Genomic DNA, 25,640 nt, shown 5'->3' on the forward strand with positions numbered 1-25,640 from the left:
AAGAAAAAAACGGCCATCTGTATGGCTCACATACCTCTGTAGCAAACTGCTGCAAGCCACCAATATTAATTGGTCCCTCTTCTGCTGCATATAAATTGCATCCACCTACACAAAGATCTGAAGTTGGGCACACCATTCCACAAGTCAGACCAAGTGGATTATCTGAAAAGATCTTCTTAGCTGCTCCATAGTAGTTCTACATATACAAAATAAAATAAATAATGCTGTTACATAATAGAAAAGTAAGGATATAGGAAATATAAACATGTAAATATTTAATTTATTAGCTATATGATTTGATGATCATTAGGGGTGTAAAAATGTCTCTGTAGTGTATGCTACTATATTTACAGTGATCATTTTAATGAATCATCATTTAATAATATTTATTAAACTTCCCTAATTGATGATAAGATAAATGTAGAAATTATTAACCATTCGTGAATTTTATAAAATATTTTCAATATTTAAAGTAGTTTTAAATTCAGATATCATCTAAATATATGTTGACTATAAATATCTAATATCATTTTTAACAACAGTAAGTTCTGTCCTTTAAATTATTTAGAGTACAGATTTATATTGATAAAAATCAAAACCTGAGATTGTTTAAACTAAAATCTCCTCTAGTTTACCTCTGAATTATTCTCAATTCCTCCACAGTTTTCCCTTTGCTAACTTGCCCTGAGCTCCTAATTTCCTTTCTCCTCAGGCCCAACTCAATTCCAGTAATCAATTTATATATTTCACAACACAATTTTAAAGTTCTGTACATATATAATGCCAATTCATGTAACCCTGTTCTCTGTAAATGTGATACAAATCTCTGAGCCTTCATAAATCCTTTAACACTCACAAGCAATCTGACACAGAATCAGATATGATAAAAAAAAATGCCCCCTGATCTCCTAAAAACAACCCTAAATGAAGCCTGTATCACATGGGTGAATTCCTGTCCTAGTTCTCATCTAGCCACTCCCCAGGTGAGACAGAATACTGGAAATTTAGAGGTTCCAAAACTCTGTCCACTTTCACTTTTGTCTCTGTCCTTCACGATTGCAACCCTTTTTATTCTCTGACTTCTCTTTCAAAACGATAAAGCACACAGCTCAGAAACAGTGATGATTGATCAGTTTCAATATCTGCCAAGTTCAAAACCATTTAAATAGAAATTATAAATTTAACTTTAAAGACATGAGTTCAGCGTTGGAGAGGGAACAGATTGTCCTTGGATGGGAGAAAGGGAGAAACGAAAAAGCATCACCATACTCCATTTCTAACACTCAAATAGCCACAGTACATCTCCTCTTGCCCTTGGATAGTATTTTCATTATTTAGACAACCTCCTCATGACAGACATGACATTACATGGTATAAACTTGTCTCTGTAGTGTATGGTACTACATAGCCAGTGAATACTTTAATGAACCATCATCATTTAATAAAATTTATTAAGATTCCCTAATTGATGATGATTAGATAAAATTAGAAACTATTAACCATTCATGAATTTTATAAAATATTTTCAATATTTAAATTATCTGAAGTAGTTTAAAATTCATATGCCATCTAAATATATGTTGAAGGGGTGGCTAAGTGGCTCAGTGAGTAGAGTGCTGCCCCTGGAGTCAGGAGGACCTGAGTTCAGATTTCAGCCTCAGACACTTAAGACACACAAACAAAAAACCTAGCCATGCGACCTTGGGCAAGTTACTTAAAACCCAATTGCCCTCCAAAAAGCAATCAATCTAGATAGATAGATAGATAGATAGATAGATAGATAGATAGATAGATAGATAGATAGATAGATAGATAGATAGATAGATAGATACACACACATGTTGGCTGTAAATGTCTAATTTAGCCAGAGCTCTCTCAATCTTTTCATCTTATGGTTATCAGTGGCTCCTTGCTTGAATTAAACAGTCAAACCAAAACTCAAATGGCCCTTGCTCCCTGGCTGGTTGTCAGTTCAAACCTCTGCTCTTTACTTGTCCCTATCTGAGACTACAACTCCATCTTTCCAGATGGCTTCCCCTGTAGCCAAGGGGAAACAATGCTGCATCATTGAGATATAGCCTCTTTTCAGTCAATGGGTCATAAAATAAGACAAAGAAATGCATTCTGGCCAGCAGAAATCCATGCCATTGTGTGTTTTTTTCCTTGTCAGACAGACACCAAGAATTACAATAGAATGATAATTTAGAGCTGGAAGGCTCTTAGACATCTTCTTGTCTAATCAATCTCATTCTCCATTTTACAAGTGAGGAAACTGAGGTTCAGAAAGGTTACATGACTTCAAGGTAATACATTTTTATTAAGTGCCTACTATATGCTAGGCATGGTGTTAAGCATTGGAGATACAAATAATAAAAATAAAGACTGACCCTGCCTTCAAGGCACTTACAATCTAGTGAAGGAAAACAACATATGAAAAGAAGGTAGAAAATGGGAGTGGGGAATGGGAGATGGGAAAAGATACCTAGCATGATGATGGTTGAATGAACTCCAAACAATGTAGCTGGTAGGAAATGAAGAACTGTTTGGGCTTAAGAGCCCTCATTAAATGAGGGCTTTGAGAGGAATATTTTGTTGCAACCTCTAGCCCTGCAATCCAAGGGACAGCTCCTGCTTCTGAAAAGTAGGTCTGACAATATCACCCCATACTCATCAAATTGCAGTGTCTATCAACTCAAAGATCAAATACAAAATTCTCATTTTGGAACACAACCCCCTTCATAACCTGCCCCTCCCACTTTTCTAGGGTTATTCCACCTTATAATCCTTCCACTATACCCCATGTACGCTGTTACCCAATAATAGTAATCTTTTCGATGTTCCTCAAATAAGATACTCCATTTCCCTATTATTAATTTCACTGACTGTTCCCATGCCTGAAATGTTCTCCCTGTTCATCTTCACCTCCTGGTTCCCCTAACTTCCTTCAAGAACCAGCTAAATTTTCACCTTCTATAGAAAGCCTTTCAAAATTCTTCTTAAGTCTTCCCTTCACTGATTCTTTCCATTGTTCCTGTACATACCTTACTTTTACATAACATTTTGCATGTTGTCTTCCCATTAGACTAAGACCTCCTTGAAAGCAGGGTCTGTCTTTTGTATTTCTTGGGATCCCCAGAGATCAGCATAGTGCTTGACACTTAGTAAGCACTTCATAAATGGTTATTGACTGACTGATTCAGGAAATCCAAGGTAATAAACATTTTTTAAAGACTTTATCTATGTATGGTATTGGGATAAAAATTAGTCATCACAAGGACCTCTGTAACTGATGATAGAAGATTCCAGTTAACATCCTAGGTTGTCTATTTGAGACCTGTGCAACATAAAGCAAATCACAGTTACATCTCAAATATCTTCCCTATAAAATGGCAGTGGGAATAGTTGATATCTAAGGTATCTTCTCCTAGTATCCTATATCTTAATTCTCTTACTGATTGTTCTTTGCTAAAATTTTGTAAGATGTCTGCTTCCCAAATTTAGATACTGGAAAAATATGTTATTTTTATATAATAAAAATTATCTTATTTCAAGGATTAGTGATCTAGGTGTGTGCATTTCTTCCACTGGCAAAGACATCTACTGATCTACACCTTAGTAAGTAGCTTTTCTGGATCACTGTGCTTGAGATAACTCATCACTCCTTAGCCAGTCAACATTCTACAGATGAGCTCATTTGAACATAGACAAATTGGTTTTTACATAAGTGACAAAAGGCCTATATTTGAAATGGTTGGAGTTTGGTAGAACCTGTATACAATACACTTGCATAGCCTTGGGAATGTAGGGTCAGCTATCTGATGAGGCATTAGAATTGTAATTTACTGGTGAAGTAACTCATTATAGCAGCAAAATTTAGCCTTGGAGATTTTTAACATGTGACTTCTTGATTGTATTGTATTATTACCTAGTTTGATACACTCCTACTTGCTACAATCCTACATACCTATTCAGGGTGCACTGCATCAGCTCATAGAGGGTATGGTAAAAAGCAAACTTTTAAATTGTCACTGTGAGCATTTGCACCTTGGAAATCAGCAAACAACATAAAACAGGGTTTTTGTTTTTAAATTTTTTTTCTTACTGTCTAGAGTAAAGAAAATGATTGAGAAAATGTTAATGATATAGGTTCAACTTAAAATATATTATGCTGTTTTCAGACAGCTGATTGATAAGCATTTTTACACAGCCCTCTCATGAGACTTTTATAAACCAAGCTTCATTTTTTGCTATTTTAGAACTTCACACACACACATATATGTATGTATATATGTAAGTATGAATGTGTATGAACAATCTATGTTTTATTCAGCTTGTGAAACTTCCCAGGGAGGATATTTCCACACCAACCCATGCACGACTTAGATAATTTGTAAGGAATTGCTTGAAGCACTGTGAAATTAAATGACTTGCTCAGAGTCATACAACTAGTAAGGGCAGATTTTGAACTTGGTTCCTTCTTGACTTCAAGTCATGACATGCTAACTCTATGTAGTTATGCAGAATCAATCATTTCAAACCTAACAATTAAAAATACAAGTAGCCGAGTACTATATAAACAGTAAGCATAAGAGAAGATAATTTCCCAGTAGAATCTAACAGGAATGATATATGATTAAATTAAAACCTGAGACTACATTCACAGTAATATTGATTTGGTAATGAACCTCAAATTGAGTTCCACAGTTCACCTCTAAAAAGACAATAGTAGTGGCAGGTGTCAGAGTTGTATAATGTTTAGCACTGAAATGGAGCATAGAGAGTCATTAGCCTAACTTCTCTTTTTAGATGGGGAAACTGACATCCAGGGAAGTGATATGAGTTGTCCAAGGTCCCAGACCCAATTAGTGGCAGTCTAAAGACTAGAAGCAGAAACTAATCCATTTCATCACACTTTCCACTTAGAGAAGAAAAAGTGAAAAGAATCAATGAAATCAAAGAATGATTTTTGTTTCACATTACACAGATAGTTGGTGATTATTGTAGTCTGCCATGTTTCCACTGCAAATCACTACTAAGATATCTAGTTAGTAATTATGGCATATTATTGGCTGGACTAAGGAGGCTGTTCTCAATTTTTTTCAGTCCCTCACTCACTTTAAGATCTCCATGCTTCTAGGTATAGCCCTATGTAACTCAGTGACTAAGTATAAATGCATGATTAGATTTCTAATTCAAGAATGTAAGCATGTCTTAAATGAATACTCTATGCCAGATACCGTGCAAAGTACTTTAAAAGTATTATCTCATTTGATCATTACATCTACCCCAAGAGGTGGGTGCTATTATTAAGCTCATTTTACCATTGAAGAAACTGAGACAGAAAGGTGTAATGGGAACGCAAATTTGGAAGATCTTCCCTGCCCCTAGGCTAAAGTGCACCTGGAGCCTGGGGTGGGAGGCTTGTTTTTCAGTAGATACTTCTTGATTGGCCAGTGAGTCAATAAAGTTGTTACATTCTCTGAGCCAGGAGAAGGCTATATAAGCCCTGATGCGTAGCTTTGTTTTGGGACTCACTTTGAGAAGTGTTCTGTGATTTGATCTGAATTCTGGGAAGCCGTTGTTAAGAGTCCCCCGGCTTTGAAAAACCCAGATGCTGATTTGGTATGGATGTAATGGTTGGACAGTTTGGAAATCTGTCTACTTGATCTGTTTCTGTCTTGATAATTCTGCCTGTATGCTTTGAAGTTCGGGGTGCTGACCTTTTTCCCCTGAACAAGGTAAACGATATATGTCTGACTGATTAAAGTAAGCTTGTTAACCCATTTTGAGTTGTTTTCCTTTAACAAAGCAGATCCAAGAACCTGTGGTAGCAGCAAACCCTGAGGACGTGCTTGGGGTGCTTGCCACTACAAAAGGTTAAGTGAATTGCCCATGATCACATTTGAACTCGTGTTCCTGATTTTAGACCTAGAATTCTATCTGCTGCAAAATCTACCTGTCTCATACAATCAACAACTATCAATTGAGTATCTACTTCTATATAAGTAAGGCACTGACTAAGCTACATTGTAGGAGATGTAAGTATTGTCCAACTTGTTTTTTTTTCCCTTGAGTAGATACATTAGGTAGATAATTTGATCCTAGATTTAGAGAGAAATTATCTCAAACAGACAGTCAAAGAAGGCTTTAGAGAGGTAAAGAGAGTAAATGTGCTGGTGGGAAAAACCAAAGGCATTTTTAGCATAAAGCAATTTAATGTATTATTGGGCTGCGCATTATTGGGATATAAGGTAGGAGGTAGAATGGGGTCAGCTTAGAAATAGCTACAAACACACTGAACTTCTGCTCTCTCAATAAGTATAAACCTAATTGTCCCTTACACTGGTCATAACACCATCCTAGTCTAAGTTACACAGGTTTAAGATCTGTATTATTTCCAACTCTTACCTTTCCCTTAAACCCTCTCCACTACTTTAACTGCCTTTCCAAATCTTTATTGCTCCCCTTCATAATCCTATGTATCAGCTAAACCAGACTATTTACCGTTTGCCAACTATGCCCTAAGTCTTGCTTATTCTGTATCTCTACTCATATTATTCCCTCTGCCTGGAAATCATTTTGCTATGTCTCTCATCTCCCCTTGTTCAAATGCTAATGTCCTTCAAATTCAACCTCAGATAATTCCTCTTTTATAAAACTCTTCTTGCCGCAACTTCCCCTCCAACAAATAGCAACTTCTATTTCCTTAATACTCCCATAACTCTCCACAAATCTGACAGATAAACTATTCCTTGCTTTCCCAGATTGCTTAGAGTATCAGCCTTTATACCTAGATCATGCACCCATTTAGACTTCATTTTGATAATGGTCTATGCCCAGTTTCTGCCATATTATATTCCAGTTTTCCCAGCAGTTTTTGTCATATAGTGAGTTCTTATTCCCAAAACTGGGGTCTTTGGGTTTATCAAGCAGTAGATTACTATAGTCATTGACTTCTGAATCTCATGTACCCAATCTATTCCAGTGATCTACTACTCTATTCCTCAGCCAGTAACAAGTAGTTTTGATGACTGCTGCTTTATAATACAGATTAAAATCTGGTATAGTTAGGCTACTTTCCCTAGCATTTCTTTTCATTAATTCCCTTGATATTCTTAACCTTTTGTTCTTCCAAAAGAATTTTGTTACTATTTTTTCTAGCTCTAGAAAGTAGTTTTTTTGGTAAATTGATTGGAATGCCACTAAATATATAATTTAATTTAGGTAAAAATGTCATTTTTATTAAATTAGCTTGACCCAGCCACAAGCAATTGGTGCTTTTCCAATTAGTTAGATCTGACTTTATTTGTGTGAAAAGTGTTTTGTAGCTGTGTTCATATAGGTCCTGGGTTTGTTTTGGCAGGTAGGTTGCCAAATATTTCATAATGTCTACAGTAATGTTAAATGGGATTTCTCTTTCTATCTCTTGCTGTTGAATTTCATTAGAAATAGACAGGAATGCCGAGGATTTATGTGGGTTTATTTTACATCCTGCAACTTCACTAAATTTATTTATTGTCACAAGTAGTTTTTCACTTGATTCTCTAGGATTCTCTAAATATATCATCATATCATCTGCAGAGAGTGATAGCTTGGTCTCTTCTTTGCCTAATTTGATTCCTTTGATTTCTTTTTCTTCTGTCATTTCTACTGCTAACATTTCTAGTACCAGATTGAATAAGAGGGGTGATAGTGGACATCCTTGTTTCACCCCTGATCTTATTGTAAATGTTTCTAGTTTATCCCCAATACATATAATACTTGTTCATGGCTTTAAATAGATGTTACCTATTATTTTAAGGAAGGCTCCATTTATTCCTATACTTTCTAGTGTTTTTAATAGGAATGGATGTTGTATTTTATCAAAAGCCTTTTCTGCATCTATTGAGATAATAATGTGGTTTCTGCTAGTTTCATTGTTGATATGATCAATTATATTGATGGTTTTCCAAATATTAAAACATCCTTGAATTCCTGGAATAAATCCTACCTGATCAAAGTGTATTATTCTTGTGATAAGTTATTGTAGTCTTTTTGCTAATATTTTATTTAAAATTTTTGTATCTATATTCATGAGGGAAATTGATTATAATTTTCTTTCTCTGTTTTATCTCTTCCTTATTTAGGTATCAGTACCATATTTGTGTCATAAAAAGAATTTGTTAGGACTCCTTCACTAATTTTCCCAAATAGTTTGTAGAGTATTGGAATCAATTGTTCTTTAAATGTATGATAGAATTCGCTTGTAAATCCATCTGGCCCTGGAGATTTTTTCCTAGGGAGTTCACTGATGACTTGTTTGATTTTTTTTTCTGAGATGGGGTTATTTAAGTAATTTACTTCCTCTTCAGTTATTCTGGGAAACATATTTTTGTAAATATTTATCCATTTGACTACAATTGTCAAATTTATGTACATATAATTGGGCAAAATAATTCCTAATTATTGTTTTAATTTCCTCTTCATTGGAGGTAGATTCACATTTTTCATTTTTGATACTCATAAGTTGGTTTTCTTCTTTCTTTTTTATTATAGTGACTAAGGGTCTATCAATTTTATTGGTTTTTTTCATAAAACCAGCTCTTATTATTATTTATTAATTCAATAGTTTTCTTAATTACAATTTTATTAATCTATCCTTTGGTTTTCAGTATTTCTAATTTATTATTTAATTGGGGATTTTCAATGTATTCTTTGGAGAGGGGAAGTCTTTATTACCAAACAAGAATTAGAGAGCATTATCAAATGCAAAATGGATAATATTGATTACATTAAATTGCAAAGCTTCTGTACAAACAAAGCCAATGTAACCAGGATTAGGAGGAAAGTGCAATTGGGAAAGATTTTTACAACCTATGTCTCTGATAAAGGACTTATTTCTAAAATATGCATTTAGTCAAAAGAATTTAGTCAAATCTATAAGAATACAAGTCATTCCCCAATTGATAAATGGCCAAAGGATATAAATAAGCAGTTTTCAGAGGAAGAAATTAAAGATAACTATAAGCATATGAAAAAATGCTCTAAATCACTATTGATTAGAGAAATGCAAATGAAAACAACTCTGAGGTATCATATCTCACCAGTCATATTGGCTAAGATGACAAAACAGGAAATTGAGAAATGCTGGAGAGGATGTGAACAAATTGGAAGAGTAATGTATTGCTGGTGGAGTTGTGAAATGATCCAACCATTCCTGAGAGCAATCTGGAATTATGCCCAAAGGGCTATAAATAATTTTATACCTTTTGACCCAGAAATATCAATTCTAGGGCTGTATACCAAAGATATCATAGAAGTGGGAGAAAGACCCATATGCACAAAAATATTTATTGCAGCTCTTTTTGTAGTGGCAAAGAATTGGAAATCAAGGGGATGCCCATCAATTGGGGAATGGCTGAACAAGTTGTGGTATACGAATGTAATAGAATGCTATTGTGCTACAAGAAAGGAGGAGCAGATGGACTTCATAATAACCTGAAGAGGCTTATATGAACTGATGCTGAGTGAGAAGAGCAGAACCAGGAAATATTTGTATACAATTACTGACACAACACATTGTGACAACCAACTTTGATATACTGGACTCTTCTCAGCAATGCAGTTTTATAAGTCAACTCCAAAAGACTCATGATGGAGAGAGATGTCTACATTCAGAGAAAGAACTAGAAAGAACAGAGTTTGAATGCATATTGAAGCAGACTACCTGCTCTCTTTTTTCTTGTTTAGTTTTGTTTCCACTTTGCCATTGCTCATTCCATCTGATACAATCCTTTATAACCTGACTAATGTCTAATGTGGAAGTATTTGCAGATCCTATACTTGATTGCATGCCACTATGGGGGGGGGGAGGGAGGGAAGGGGAGAAAATTTGAAACTCAAGGAATTGTGGAACTGAATCTTATAAACTAAAATTAAACAAACAAATTAATAAAGACCAAAAAAATTTTAAAAAATACTTCCATAACTATTTTTTTACTTCTTTTGCAGAATTTACCCTTGCTTCATCAATCCATCTTTTAGAAATCTTATCCCCGGGGTGGCCAGGTAGCACAGCAAGTAAGAGCACCAGCTCCAGTGTCAGGATTGACCTGGAGATCGAATCCTGGGCTCAGACACTTAGCACCCACCCAGAAACACCTGGCCATGTAACCTTGAGCAAGTTACTTAACCCCAATTGCTTAGGGGTGGCCAGGTGGCTCAGCGAGTAAGAGCACTGGCTCCAGTGTTGGGACGACCTGGAGATCAAATCCCGGGCTCAGACACTCAGCACCACACCCAGAAATAACTGGCCGTGTAACCTTGAGCAAGTTACTTAACCCCAATTGCTTTAAAAAAAAAAAAAAGAAATCTTATCCCCCTTTGCTAACTATAAGGTCCTTGAGGGTAAGGATTTGCCCCAAAGCAGTTAGGCCAGTCGCCTACCCAGAGTGAAGGTTTGTTCAACTGAAGAATGGTGCTATAAGATTTGCACTTTTTGAAGGTGGTTACATTTGATATATAATGCTTGCAGTATTAAATGTCTTTTGAATATACTGAGGAAAAAAGAGGAAAAAAGGAGAATTATAGCTAGAGAACATGAAAGTAGAGACATAGGGAATGTGAAAAAATTGGTGAATATCTCTTGCTTTCCTAATAGTAAGTATTCAAAAAATAATTTTTATTCATTTTCACCAAAATAAGAAGTGTGGTCAGAGGAGTAGAAATGGTGGCTAAGGAATAATGGCATCATTCATTTATGTAATACGTCACAGTTTGCAATGTAGTTACCTTTAAAAAGCCTGTGAAGTAACTAGTACAAGTATTATTTGTCCTATTTTACAGTTGAGGAAATTAAGGTTCAAAAGTAAAGTGAATTACCCACAGTCACACAATGATTAAAAGTTGACCCCATGGCTCAGAACATAGCGCTTGAAGTCTGATTCACCCAAATCTCTAACTCTCTTAAGAGCAGGAAACGTAATACGATATCATTCAGAGAAAAGGTGTAGGTAATAGTTTGAAATGCTTCCCAAACAAAGCACCGGATGAGAAGTTCAAAAGTCAGAGCTTCTCATTCACAAATTTCTCTTTAAATGGTGCCAGACTTGGCTTCAAAGATCAGAGATAATTATAATAGAAAATAATGATAATCAGAACCACAGCAGAAAATTAGGGAATAATGCCTCAAATCTACCTAGTGTAGTCCAACACCATTTTTGTTTTTCATAACCAAAGATATCACAGTCTCTTTTGGAATAGAAGACTCACAACTTATTTTTTAATCTCTTCTTCCTTAGGAAAGAAGGAAGGAAGAGAGGAAAAAAGGAAAGAAGGAAGGAAGGAGGAAAGGAAGGAAGGAAGGAAGGAAGGAAGGAAGGAAGGAAAAGAAGTAAAGAAAGTCCTCTAGAATTTTTGTAAAAGAGTACTTGGGAGAATCAACACTGCTTCTTATAGGAAATGCATGCTATTACAGTAAGTTATATCTGTGCTATTCAATTTGTCTTTAGTAATTTTTGTTTTCTACTAGATAAAGTACATTATGCACTGAATTTGCATGTTGGAGGGTGGTGGGAAGGGAATGAAAGACACAAAGGAAACATCTGGGCCTGGGTTTCATGAACTTCATCATTTTGAAAAAGAATAACTTTTATTCCTTCTTTTAACAAGAATAAAAATGATAAAAATGTAATGATGTAATGTTTAAGGGTGCCATTTTAAAATCCAACAGGAAATATGGGTGTTAATATTCTCCCCAGACCATTAACTCACCTATATTGTGCAGGGGTGATATTTCTGACTTCTCAATAGAGATTTTTAAAGTATGTTCTTTCATATACTATGTGTCATTTGGGTGAGTTAATGTTTTCGTAAGAACTTTAACATTTTATTCTAGTTTTTTTTTTCTCTGATTTAAATTCACAACCTTAGCATTTCATTATTGCCATTCCTTAGGAGTCTAATCATTTTTATAGTTATTACTAAAAAGTATTGAAAACTCACAAACCAGCCATCCTGTCATATGACATAACAAATTTAACAGAGAGTCCCATAGCTTTTAGGCCTGTATTTCTCTATAAAATTATCGATACAGCTGGTGAATTTATTTTAAAGTGCTGCATTCCTTCTTCCAAAGACAATTTTCACAGATGGAGCAACCCTTTGAAGAGAAACCTTAGTCTGTTATGTTTTAAAAATAATCTGGTTGAATTTCACTAACTTGAAAATTATTTTTGGTAGGAAGAAAGGAGCACAGAAATCTTGTATTTCTGTATTGGGACATCAAATGAGTGCATTATTTCACTTCAGCAAGAATAATCTAAAAAGAGGAAAATTAACTAAAGAGAAATGATTCAATTATTATCAACAATATGAATAGATTTTCCAGTTAGTATTCAAGTATTCAGAAGCTATAACCACCCTAGAAAACACTTCAGGCATTTAACAAGAAGGTTTACTTTTATCTTTTGTTTTGGTAGATCTAACATGCTGAGAAAAATGTAAGATAGGGAGAGTTATTAAACTATGGTTTTACTGGCACAGGGAACTCCTAGGTGAGAGAAATACCCTTCACTAATATAGATCAGCATCTTCTCTGGATTTTACAATCTTAGTTCAGGTACTAAGAGGTTACTTGACTTGCCCACAGTTACACTGCCAGTATGTCAGCCATGAGACTGGAATTTACTTGTCTTCCTGACTCTGAGAAAAAAATTCTTTCGCACTATTCTATTCACTTTGCCTGAAGTAATATAGTTTACTTTTGATTCTTCAGGTCCATGAGTTTTAATGAAGTCATGCATATAGACATAAAAACAAAATTCTTTGACACATTTTTAATATTCCAGATAAAATTTATTGAGAAATCTCCCAGTGCAAAAAAGCTTTGCCCATATGTAGTCATGTGTTCACCTAATAAAGCTATAACTGAATCACTCTCTAGTAACCTTTGATGTCAATCCCTGCCCATAGTTCATCATTTCCTTGTTCATCAAAACTCTTAACTTCCTCACCAGTAATCTCTTAATGAGCTCTTGGCTATACTTGAGACTAGCTGGACTAGTTCCAATGCACATTTCTTAAAAGTGACACTTTTCAGCTATGAAAAGGTAATGGGAAGAACATGTACAACACTAATTCTTGCAGTTATAAGAGGGACTTATCTGCAGCATTGGCAGTGGAGGGGATGTAATGGATGCTTTAAATTACAACAAATGCTGACAGAATGGTTCAGTTTAGTTTTCTTTTTAACTGTCCTTTGTAGTAGAGAAATTAATTTGAAAGGAAATTAACAGGAATGGGATAGCTACATAGTTATGTTTTGGTAGAACATATTTGGCTTAAACCCAAAGACTCCGTTATTCTTTCATTTTAGTTGTGGCTAACACTACATGACACCATTTGGGGTTTTCTTGACAAAGATATTGGAGTAGTTTGACATTCCCTTCTCTAGCCCATTTTACAGATGAGGAAACTGAGGCAAACAGGGTCAAGCCCGGGGTCACACACTTAGTACATGTCTTAAACCAGATTTTAGACCATCTGGAAGACGAGCCTTCCTGACTTTAGGCTTAGCACTCTATCAATTGTGCCACATAGCTGCCCTAAAATCACATGCATACTTCATTAAATAGATTAATTAGGAGAATTTTCAAAACACCTGAAAATTTAAAACAGTGCAGATATCCCATAATCTGACTTTACGTGAAGTATCCACCTTAACCAAACTGGAGAAATTCTGCCTATGTCTTAGTCAAACTGAAATTTACCTTCAATGAACCCTGAATAAGCTTTGTACTTTCCTGTCTCTTTGTTCAGTGCAATTGTTAATGTCCAGAATGCTTTATTGTGTACTCAATATATCAACATTACACAATATTCAAAAAATGAATGTGATCTTAAGTGGCATTAATAGAAAGATAATATCCAAATTTTTAATATCACAGTCCAACTCTCTGATCACAAATCTATCTTATCCATACCCACACGGATGCCATATTTTACAAGTAAAAAGGATAAACATGACATTTTCCACAAAAAAAGCAAGCAGAGGGAAAAGCAAACGTCATGCCATGTTATTTGAAGATCGGCTGGACAAGCCAGGAAAGGCTAGGGAAAAGAAGGCTTGGTGGGGAGTAGAGAGAGGATTGATGACATTCCAAAGGGACTGGAGAGTTGTCTTCAAAAATTTGATTGCTCTCATGTCTATCTGACTGTAAGTCATTTTGTCTTTCCAGGTCTTAGTTTTCTCATCTAAACTGAAGGTGCTGACTAGACAATTTGTAAAGTCTATTCCAACTCTAAATCTTATGAACCTGTTGAGGACCTGAGATCAGAATGAATGAATACAAATTTCATACAGGCAGATTTTCCCTCAATGCAAGGTGGGGCGGGGGGGGGGACTTTCGGGGGCGGCTAGGTGGCGCAGTGTGTAAAGCACTGGCCCCGGAGTCAGAACGACCCTATTTCGGTTCCGGCCTCAGACACTTAACCCCCCCCCACACACACACACACACAAACTAGCTGTGTAACCTTGGACAAGTTACTTAACCCCAATTGCCCTCCAAAAGGCAAAAAAAAACCCCAAAACTTTCATGGTATCATACAAATGAAAGATAATTTAGAATTCATCTAGTATCACTGAAACCCTAAATACAAAAACTCATTACAATATATCCCATAGATGCTCATTTAACCTCCACTTGACACCTCTACTGTTGAGATATTAATCACCTTACAGTAAAATTCATTCAAATGCAGACAGATATAATTATTAGAAAGAGTAGATAGGTGGTACATTGAATAGAGTGCCAGGTCTAGGATCAGTAAGACCTGAGTTCAAATCTGGCTCCAGATACTTACTAGGTATGTGGCCTTGGGGAAGTCTCTTAACTCTCCTTGCCTCAGTTTCCTCATATGTAACATGAGCTGAAGAAGAAACTCCAAATCACTCCAGTATCTTTGCCAAGAAAACTCCAAAATGCATCACAAAATGCAACACAACTGAAAATGAACTAAATAACAAATAATTATATGTTTCTTATATTGAGTTGAAATATGTATCCCTGTAACCTTCATGTAGTGCTGTGAGGTCTCCCTTCTATGGACACACATAACATATCTAATCACTATTTCAACTCAATTGTGAGGTAGTAAGGACCCAATACTTGCTCAAGAAGTAGATTTAAAGGATTGTTATAGAGAATTCTGATTTCAATAAGGAATTGGGATATATAATAACTACATTACCTTTCAGTGATAATATTCTAAATCATCCCTTATCATTTATTTGAGTTTCTACAATTGGCATCGGGAAAATTTTATACTTTCCATATTGTTACTTTTGCTTTTTTATTATCAGCTATTTTTACCTGTTTCCATGTCATTTCCCCATTGAGACTGTTAAGTCCTTGAAGGCAGTTACTGTTTCCTTTACTTCTTTGCAAAACCCACAGAACCTAGGCAAAGTTCTTCATGCATATTCGACCCTCAATAAATAGTTGCTGATTTATTGAGTGGCTGAATTAATGAATGCTAGAAAGGAACATGGTCAAATAACTTGTACAGTGGGCTATGATGGCAAAATCTCAAACAAAGATAGCAGGAAAAATATTTTAAAGATTTACTGACACAGCCTTCAGCACTGACTACCAAACAATTGTAGTTCATAAACCAGCTTGGCATGCAGTTCTAAGGGATGGAATTTTTATTCTTCTTGATAAACACTTCTGAAAGAAGTCTTGTTCCATAAATTACTTAAAGGATAATCTTTACATGTCTATACCTTAGAAAGAACTATTTCTTGATTGGTCTATCCAGCTACATGCACAGAAAACAACTTGCTAGTAATGGTATTTTTAAACACAAAGAACAATACAGAATATAACATTGTAATTGAAGTAATTTTAGTACTTCCCCCACCTCTTTATGGAAGAAGGCTTTGAAAATGTTTTTCCCAAGTGCCTGAGCTGTTGAGGCTTTTTAAAAGGAACTTAGGTGAGGAAGTGACAGCATGAACACACACACACACGTGTTTATTGAGACAGGATATGATGAATTTTTGAAAAAAACATTAATACCAGCTTCTTATCTGAGCTGATAGGGGAGACTGCCTCTATAAAACATGCCTCCCTCTAGACAGAACTCTTTTGTTCTGCCATAAAAGCCACAGAGCAGTGACACTGAGAACCATAGCAAACCCAAGGAGATGATGTGCATTCCAATCTTCCAGACATCTGCTATATTTAGTGGACCTTCCACTCACTGTTATCCACTATGATTAGCTTGCTTCCATTATCTATTGCTCTCTCAAATCCCTGTGCTACTAGAATTCCAGATACCGAAGAGTAAGCTATCCCCCATCTCTATCCCCTAGTCCCTCTCTTATTATTCCTTAAAGCTACTTCTCCAAGGTTCCAGTCAGATTCTACCCATCAAATCCATTAGGCCCTTATAATCCATATTCCATAACTAATAAATATGTTTCCATTTAGAACACATTCTATTCCTTTTATCTTTCATCTTTTGGCATTCACAGAGAGCTAGCTCCTCCCAGCTGACACTGGACTCCTGGTCATCCTTTGAACATTAGCTACAACTTTTCTTCTACCACTGTCACAATGGTCTTGGAGGGGAATCCAGAATATTCTGGTTCCCTACTGCCACTTCCAGACTCTCTCTTAACCACAATTACTCAGCAACCACTCTTCCTTGGAAGTTTATACTATAAAAATTTTGTTACACAATTCAGACCATGGTGGCTTATGTCTACTCACCCTGTTCATTTTCCATCTTTTCCAATGGGGCCAATTATCTAACTAATTTTACTCTTTTCAAAAATTCCTGCTTAATCTATGCTAACAGACTTTAGTGGACACATTGATGTTCCCTAAAGAACCCTGGCCTCTCAGTACCTCACTCTTTACAAATCCCATGTTCTACACCTAAAGATATAGGTCATTAGACCTATATATCCTATGTCCCACACAGTTCACACCCTAGATCTCATTATCACCCGCGAATGTTTCGTATCAGTGAAAAAAAAGAACTGTGATACTTTTGTATCAAATTAAAACTCCTATAATCTGATTTCTCCCTATGTTTTCCTATGCCCCCTAAAACCAATTCTTCATGTTTCATGACCTCCTGTCCCTCCACTCTTCCACACTTTCTTAACCATTATCCCTGCTCTGACTTTACTGTCCTCCTTGATCAATATCAATACCATGAATTAAATGGTTCATCTTCAATTGCTGTACTCTTGAATCCCTTACCTCCTTATCTTATCACCACTCATACTTTATGAAACACAAACTATGAATTATTCCTACCATCTATCTCTACTTTTCAGCTGCTACCATTAAAACAAGCTCCTATTCATAAGCATCCTTGGTCTGATAGGGTACACTACAAAGGAAATTATATAATTATATATGATATATATTACATAGCACACACACACACACACACACACATATATATATATATATATATATATATAGTTACATACAAATTATTTAATCTTAATTGTGACCTTATTTCATCCTTTTGCTTTTTTTTTTCTAATTGTTTCCCTATACGACTCCCCTCTTAGGGAATTCAAACATTTTCTTCTCTCCTTGTGTGCCATACTTCGCCAAGTTTTCACCCTTTTAGCTAGGGATATCAACTCTTACTTTACCAAAAATATTTAGACTAGGTATCATGAGCTACCTCTCCTCCCTTCTCTTCATCTCAAAACCACTTTATATCATCCCCAAGTCTCTGCTCCTATCTCTGGTAATGAAGGATCTACTCTATCTGTATCTTGAATATATACACATATGCAGGTGTGTATGTATCTATGTATGCAGAGTTTCACCCATTAGAATGTAACTCCCTTAAGGACAGAAATAAGGAACTGTTTCTGTTTTTCTTTTCCCCCTCAACAATTTGTCTAGTGTCTGGAACATAGTGAGTATTTAATGAGTACTTGTTGACTGATTCATTGATTTGGTAGCTTTATGGAAACAATATCCACTACCCTCTCTCCCTCAAGATTTTAATTCCTAAACCAATCTTCCTATTAGTGTACTCTCAAAGACTCAGTGATATGTATTTGTTATTTCCTAATAAAATATTATTCAGTATTCAATGTTAAATCTGACCAAATATTGCTAGACAGGTCATACTAACCAAGCACGAGAGTCGGAGATTAGTGTCGTTGTTGTTTTTCAAAGAACCACACTCTCCACCCCACTGCACCCCAAATGTAGTGATTTATATTGTGAATAGAATAGCCATATAGATAGGATAGGATAGGACAGGCATTCAATCTGTTATTTCATTGGTACAGGGAAGTCCTGAATTTGCAAACTCCCTCTTTAAATACATGGTTGTACCTTCTCTGCAAATTATGCTTTTTTGAGAATTGCACAGATCAATGAGAGATTACATATTACACAGCTAGTATCTTTCATAAGACGGTCTTGAATCCTGTTTTGCCCTGGTTCTATAGCCAGCTCTCTATCACACCCCAGTATATATCAGGCTTACTGAGACTTAGATGATTTTTTTGCAATGAAATTAAATGTTTTTCCTCCCCTCTATGATGTCTGGGAATATAACGTAACATCCATGGTTCACCTCTAGCATCCTACAGGAGGCCTTTCCTGATCTCATTCTGTATTATCCCTGATTTTATCAGTCCCCCATTGCTGAAAGCACTCTATATCTACTTTGTATTTTTTCAATTAAATTCAATAAGCATTGTTAAGTATTTACTATGCACAAGGCACCATACTTGCTGCTAGGGATACAAAGGTAAAATCACATAATCAAAGAATTTTAAAGTTGGAAAGGGGCTTAGCGGCTATCTTGTCTAATCCATGGATGAAAAGAAGCACTACTATAACATACCTGATAAACACCCTAATATCTGACAAGTATCCATTCTGTCTCTGCTGGAATCCCTAAAGGAATGGGAATCCACCATCTCTCAAGACATTCAACTTCTGAGCATCTATCATTGTAAAGGCTGTTTTCTGGTTTTGTTAAATTGGCTTCTTATAGTTTCTGGTTCTGCCATCTGGGGTCTAACAGAACCAATCTCATCCCTCATCCACATCTCAGACCTTTCACTATTTGAAGACATCTTCTCTGCACTATCCCCCCAAATTTTTCTTTTCTTTGTCAAACATTATTTTGTTGAACATTGTTAATCATTCCTTCAATTGATCCTCACATGACATGGATTCTATGACTCTTACCACCTGGGTGTCCTCATCTGGGCAGTTTCCAGTTGATCTAGGTTTTTCATATGGTGTGCTAGCCAAAACCTAATGCAGAAACTGAGATGCGGTCTAACAAGAAAACAGAACAAGAAGACCACAACTGCCCTATTTCTGAAATTTTTCCTCTCAGAACACAGTCCAACATTGTATTAGGTTTAGTTTTGATTAGTTTTTTTTCTTCCAGTTATCATATTACACTGCTAACTCTTACCAAGCATGTAGTTAACTAAAACTCCAAGATCTTTTGTCAGAACAACCACTGTTTAACACTAACTTTTAGTTGTGAAGTTATTCTGGCTTACATTTATCCCTACTACATTTTATCTTATTGGATTCAGCCCAGTACTGTAGCCCAAAGATTATTAACCTTTCTTGGTATCATATGTCCCTTTGAGAGTGTGGTAAAGTCCATGGACACTTCTCAGAAAAATATTTTTAAGAAAAATTTAAAGAAATGATAAATTTCATTGTGAATTAATTAAAAATAAAGATGCAATATTGTATTTTTTCCCAGCTAAGTTCATAAACCACCTGAAATGTATCTCTAATGTTACCTTGGATCTTCTTGGGCATACACACATTTATTGATATATGCACTTTTTAACTTGTCAAGATCATTTTGCATCCAATAGACTAGCTATTCTCTCTGCCTTTGTGTCATTTACTAATTTGATAAGGATATCATCAGTACCTTTGTTCAAATTGTTGATAAAAATGTTAAACAGCATCAAGGAAGGGAAAGATTCCTGTAGTATTGCTGCCAGTTTGACAATGAACCATTATTTTTTTTTTTAAAGCAATTGGGGTTAAGTAACTTGCTTAAGGTTACACAGCCAGTTATTTCTGGGTGTGGTGCTAAGTTTCGGAGCCCAGATTCGATCCCAGATCATCCCAACCCTAGGGCTGGTTCTCTTACTCACTGTGCTATCTGGCCAACCCTGAAGCATTAATTTTTAATCTGGAGTCACATCGTCTAAACTCTTTCGAGTCCATCTAATTAAATTTTCTTCAATTTTACATCACTCCAGAACTAGAAAAGCATGGAGTAGAGCATGTAACTCTGTATCAAAAGCTTTCTTTTTTTAATTTTTCAAATGCTTTATAAACTTCTGATTTACATCATTTCCGCCAGATTTTGACTTACAAATTTTCTCCTTGTTTTTCCCCTACCCACTGCCCCAAAATAGCAGTCCCACAGGATATCCCCTCCTCTAATCTGTTCTCTCCCATATTTTCTCCCATACTCCTTTTGACTTTTCCAGTGGATCTCTATGCCCCAGTGCCTGTATATCTTATTTCCCAATTACATGTAAAATAGTATTAATAACAGTATACATATATATATATATATATATATTTGAATATTTGATTTTAAAACTTTGAATTCCAGATTCATTCCCTTCCTCCCTTGTCACCCACCCTTACTGGGAAGATAAGCAGTTCAGTATAGGTTGTCCATGTGTGGCTAATGCAAAACAATAACATAGTAGATATATTGTAGAAGACTGACTATATTTCCCTCCCTACCATCCCACCTCCCACTTGTTCTATTCTCTACTTTGATCCCATCCCTTTTCAAAAGTGGGTGCTTCCAAATTCCCTCCCCCCTGCCAGCCGGCACTCCCTTCCATCATTCCCCCTCTCATGCCCTCCACCCCCTACTCTCCTGGAGGGTGAGGTACCCTATTTAGTGTGTATTTCATTCCCTCCTCAAGCCAAATTCAATGGGAATAAGGTTGACCCATTCCTTTTTGCCTTCCTATTCTTCCCCTCCATTGTAACCATTTTCCCTTGCCTCTTCTATATGAGATAGTTTACCCCATTCTGTGTCTCCCCATTTCATCTCATTATATTCCTCTCTCACCTCTTAATTTCACCTTCTAATTATCATCCCTTCCTATTGGTCCTGTGCCCTCTATCTATGTATACCTGTAAATATATACACACATACACATATGTATTCATATGCCCATATACTCTTATATATATATATATATTCTCTTCAACTACTGAGAAAAGTTTCATAAGTTATAATTATTGTTTTTCCATGTAGGAATGTTAATAGCTCAACTTTGATAAATTCCTTATGATTTCTTTTCCCCACTTACCTTCTCATGCTTTTCTTGCTTCTTGTATCTGAATGTAAAATTTTCTATTCAACTCTTTTTTTTTTCAGCAAGAATGCTTGAAAGTCCTCTATTCCACTGAATGACCATATTTTCCCCTGAAACATGATACTCAGTTTTGCTGGGTAGGTGACTCTTGGTTTTAATCCCAGCTCCTTTGACTTCCAGAATATCATATTCCAAGCCCTTCGATCCCTCAATGTAGAAGCTGCCAGATCCTAGGTTATCCTGATTGTGTTTCCACAATATTCAAATTGTTTTTTCCTGGCTGCTTGTAATATTTTCTCCTTAATCTGGGAATTCTGGAACCTGGCTATAATATTCCTAGGAGTTTTCTTTTTGGGATCTTTTTCAGGAGATGGTCGGTAGATTTTTTCAACCTCTATTTTGCCCTCTGGTTCTAAAACATCAGGGCAGTTTTCTTTGAGAACTTCCTGGGGGATGATTTCTAGGTTCTTACTTTGATCATGGCTTTCAGGTAGTCCAAATAATTTTTTTAGTATGAAATTACCTTTTATTTTTACCTTAAAATAAATGTGCTTAACGCTTTTGCCAAAATCAAAACTGAGGAACATTTAAAAGAGTCAGAAGGACTTTATTTTCCTTTGAAATCTAATAATGTAAACATCACATTGTAATTTCCCTCTCTCTAAAAATCCCTCCCTCCGTGCTTATTTTGTGTAAAGCAATTTTTTGTCCAACTTTTCCTCACTTGTCAGTTACAGGAGATTTGCTATGCCCCAGGAGTTCACGGAACTTGGTTGGGTGGGGAATCAAATCCCCAGAGACAAACAAAACCCAGAAACTCAGGCGAGGGGAAAAAAATCTTTTCAACATATGGCCATTTGTTTATATAAAATCTTTATGGTGAAGATTTAGTGAAGTTAACAGTTATCTGCAACTCAGCTCTTTTGATATTTCTGAAAGGGTTGTTAAATGTTTAAGCCTACCAGGCAGCTCAATGCTACAGCAGAACTAGACCAGGTCCAGTCTAAGTATTCGGCAAGTGCTATCAGTCCGCCACAGAGAGGTCTTAAAGTAGAACTTCAATTTCAGTAGATACTTCAGATTTACCAAGCAATATCATAGACAATGTATTCATTATATAGTAGGCAGGTGTCACTAACACCAGAAAGAACTCCAGTTCCCAAAGGAATTTCCACACCATCAAGAGTGACACTGGCTGTCGGATCAGGCGCAGTTTTGCCCGAGCCTCTGACACTGTGCTTGCCCTTGGGTAACTTGCTGATGTGGGATGCATGCTTCAGTTCATACATGTTTCCAAGGGCAACTTCTTCCAGGAGGACTAATCCTATTGGGTCTCCCTGAGATGTGTGGCAGTAATTGGCACTCTTGGAAACTATGTCAGCAAAATAGATTCCTTTACCAAACATGTAGCCAGTCACAGGGGCTTCAGGAGAGGCAATTTGAAGACCCTGAGAGAGTATTCCAGTGAAGTTGGTGGCCCTGGACCCGTGCCACAGCAGCCACTTGCTTAAAGGGCTTTTAGCTGCTTAAAGGGCTTTTAGCATTGGCTTTCCCCTTCGCGCTCAATCTTGAACATATCAATAATTTCCAAGTTGTAGGCAATGTGAGTAGTAGCATGTGTATTCTTAACATACTTCCTAATGATGTCAGCTTCTTCTGAATTCTGGTCAACCACCTAAATATGAGTTTTAAGCTTCTCATAGTTGACATCAATGGGATACTTGCTGCCATCTTCAGACCCACCACGGAATAGACTATATGCCACCTCAATGTCCAGTAGGTTGTCTAGCATCTCTACTTTGGCCTGCACACAATCAATGTTGTTCAGAAGTGGGGGCTTCTTCATTCCAAAGTCATGGGGGGTCAGGGTATAGAAGCGATTGGAGAGGTCCAGAATCTGAGAGTCGCTGCCACCCTGGGACACTACCTGCTGGACCTCTCTGAGGATTGAATATGCATTCTGGATCTGCCTCTTGCTCAGCTTTCCCAGTGGCATCTTCTAATGGTCAATCTCTATTTCCACCATGGCCTTTTTCATGCTGTCCACATCAAAGATCATCTTGATGAGGCTCTGAACTGGTTTGGGGAGTTTCGATTAGGTGCCAGGCAGTCAGCTTCTTCACAGCCTCTTCATCCTTCCCATAGTCAATCTCCAGGGGGTAGAACTTCTTGGGATACTTAGTGAAGTTGCTGGAATGCCAGGAGTTGCCCATTTTCTCCTCATACAATTTCAAAAAATGATCAATGGCATCTTCCCTGGATGACATTTGCTCTAGTTTGTTGCTGCCAATCACAGTACCCACACAGCCCCAAGATCTGAAAATTCAGTACCTGATTTCTCTATCATCCTCCAGGAGCTGCAGTTTATAATGTGAGTTGGTGCCTTTAACAATGTCCACAAGGCCAGTGGTGGCAATTTTTTCAAGTACGTGAGCTGAGTCTTCGAGTCCTGAATCAGGATCCACAGCTGCTCCACCTTTCAGTGTTAATTTCATTTTCTTTTCAGATTTGTTGGTCACTTCCTCTTCCTTGACTTGACCTTTGCTCTTCTTGGAAAAAGAGACACCTGACTTCCCTCCTGTCTTCACTTCAACAGTTTCTTGCTTCACTTCAGCGCTCCAGGAGAACAAGGTATGCAGAGAGAGCAGCTCCAGGAGGCTATTGCCAGAAGCAGAGACATCTTGGAGGAAATCCTCTGATACTACTCATACATTGGCTTCTTTGACCTCTTCTATCTTCTTATTCATCTTCTCAACCTCCTTTTTGTACTAATGCAGAGGGAAGCCTTGTTAGCTGACCCTGTCAGCTTCCCCCCAAGTTCTTCTACTGTGGCTTTCATTTCATCCTTGTTTCTGGAGAGCTTTCCCAGAGTCAGAATCTTCATGCTGGACAATGGCTTGCCTGGTGGGGCTGAGGAGTTCACCATGGGAGGGGATGTCAATGATGAGGGCAGTGGTTTTGAAGCTGGGGCATTAGTTTCTGGGGGGAATACTCGGTCCTGCTTTTTGCACTTAAAATTTTGAGATAAGAGATTTCCCAGAATTCTTTGGGGATGGTCCACTCCTGCTGGTTGGGAGTCTGTGTCTTGGCAACACACTTGGTCCAGGCAGTGATGTCTCCAGTGCAGTAGTACACATCACTCTTGAAGACAAACTGTCCCTTGCACTCCTCATGTGGAAGAAGAGCTCCAAAAGCCATCCCATTGGCTACTCTGTCCAATATCACAGAGTCCCCAGAAGGCACTTCCTGCTTGTTGGCTATCAACAGCTCTTTTAGGTCATTTGTAGAGCAGACTTTCTTCAGTTGATCTTTGATGCTCCAGATGAGCTCTGTCTTGTTTCTTGAAGAGTTTCTCTTGCTTCATCTCTTTGTCCTTTTCCTTCTTGGCCTTCTTCTTGGCTACATCATCTCCATCTACCTCATCTCCTTTCCTCTTCCCTTCAGTATTGACTGCTGGGAGTTGTTTCCTTGTCCTCTGGCTGCAGGATACTGAATCCTTTAAACTGGCTAGCACTGTACTGAGGCAGGAATCCTAGTTCATTGCGGCATTTGACGAAGCAGTCTGGGTGGTACCGCCGGTCAATCATCTCCAGCTGTCGTTTCTCTGGATCAATCATTTTCTTGGACAACCATACCTGACCCTTTTCTATTTTCTGCTGACACCCTTTGCAAGTGCTTCTATTGGATTTGGCATACTCGACCACAAAGTTGATTAGGGTTTTCTCTCCCTTGCCACCTCTACCTTGACTCCTGCCTTTGCCTGCTGTCAGCCCTCCAGCTTCAATGGTCTTCTTAAATTTTTGCTGGTCATCCCATTGCAACTCCAAGAACCCATATACTTCAAGTTCAGCCTGAGAGATGACAAGTTCATGCTTCCAGAAACAATAATAGTGATGCCAGTTTGGGGCCTTCCCGTCAAACATGGGTGACTGCATCATGATGGCCAAGCAGAGCGAGTCCTTGGCAATGCTCTCACTGCATTTCTTGCAGGAGGAATGCCCGCTCTTCTTGCACTTGGCCCCATAGGTCTTGTCCACCAGCTGCGCCATCCTCCCACCTCCTGCTCCTTCTTTCTATTCTCTGACCGCGTGGAACTGTGGTGTGCCACTGAGCCGGGCAGTAGGGGTGTCAGGAGTCCAATAATTTTAAAATTATCTCTCCTGGATCTATTTTCCATGTCAGTGGTTTTTCCCATGAGATATTTCACATTGCCTTCTATTCTTTCATTTGTTTGGATCTGTTTAACAGCATCTTGATTTCTCATAAAGTCATTAGC

At 37.1% G+C, this 25,640-nt stretch overlaps 1 protein-coding gene and 1 pseudogene across 1 annotated transcript in view; both read right to left on the minus strand.

Annotated features, from left to right (window-relative positions):
- The window catches only part of DPYD (dihydropyrimidine dehydrogenase), a 1,126,518-nt gene that overhangs the window by 789,956 nt on the left and 310,922 nt on the right, over window positions 1–25,640 (minus strand). The window contains exon 5 of the mRNA XM_069063397.1: window positions 35–196. Coding sequence (XP_068919498.1) covers window positions 35–196 — 162 coding nt within the window. The remainder of the gene's footprint in view (window positions 1–34; window positions 197–25,640) is intronic.
- On the minus strand, window positions 21,746–25,433 carry LOC138142339 (poly [ADP-ribose] polymerase 1 pseudogene; annotated as a pseudogene).

This window comes from Petaurus breviceps, unplaced genomic scaffold (assembly GCF_028583685.1).
Source record: "Petaurus breviceps papuanus isolate PSGF00001 unplaced genomic scaffold, PetGlider_PUasm1.0 90564, whole genome shotgun sequence".
Taxonomy (NCBI): domain Eukaryota; kingdom Metazoa; phylum Chordata; class Mammalia; order Diprotodontia; family Petauridae; genus Petaurus; species Petaurus breviceps.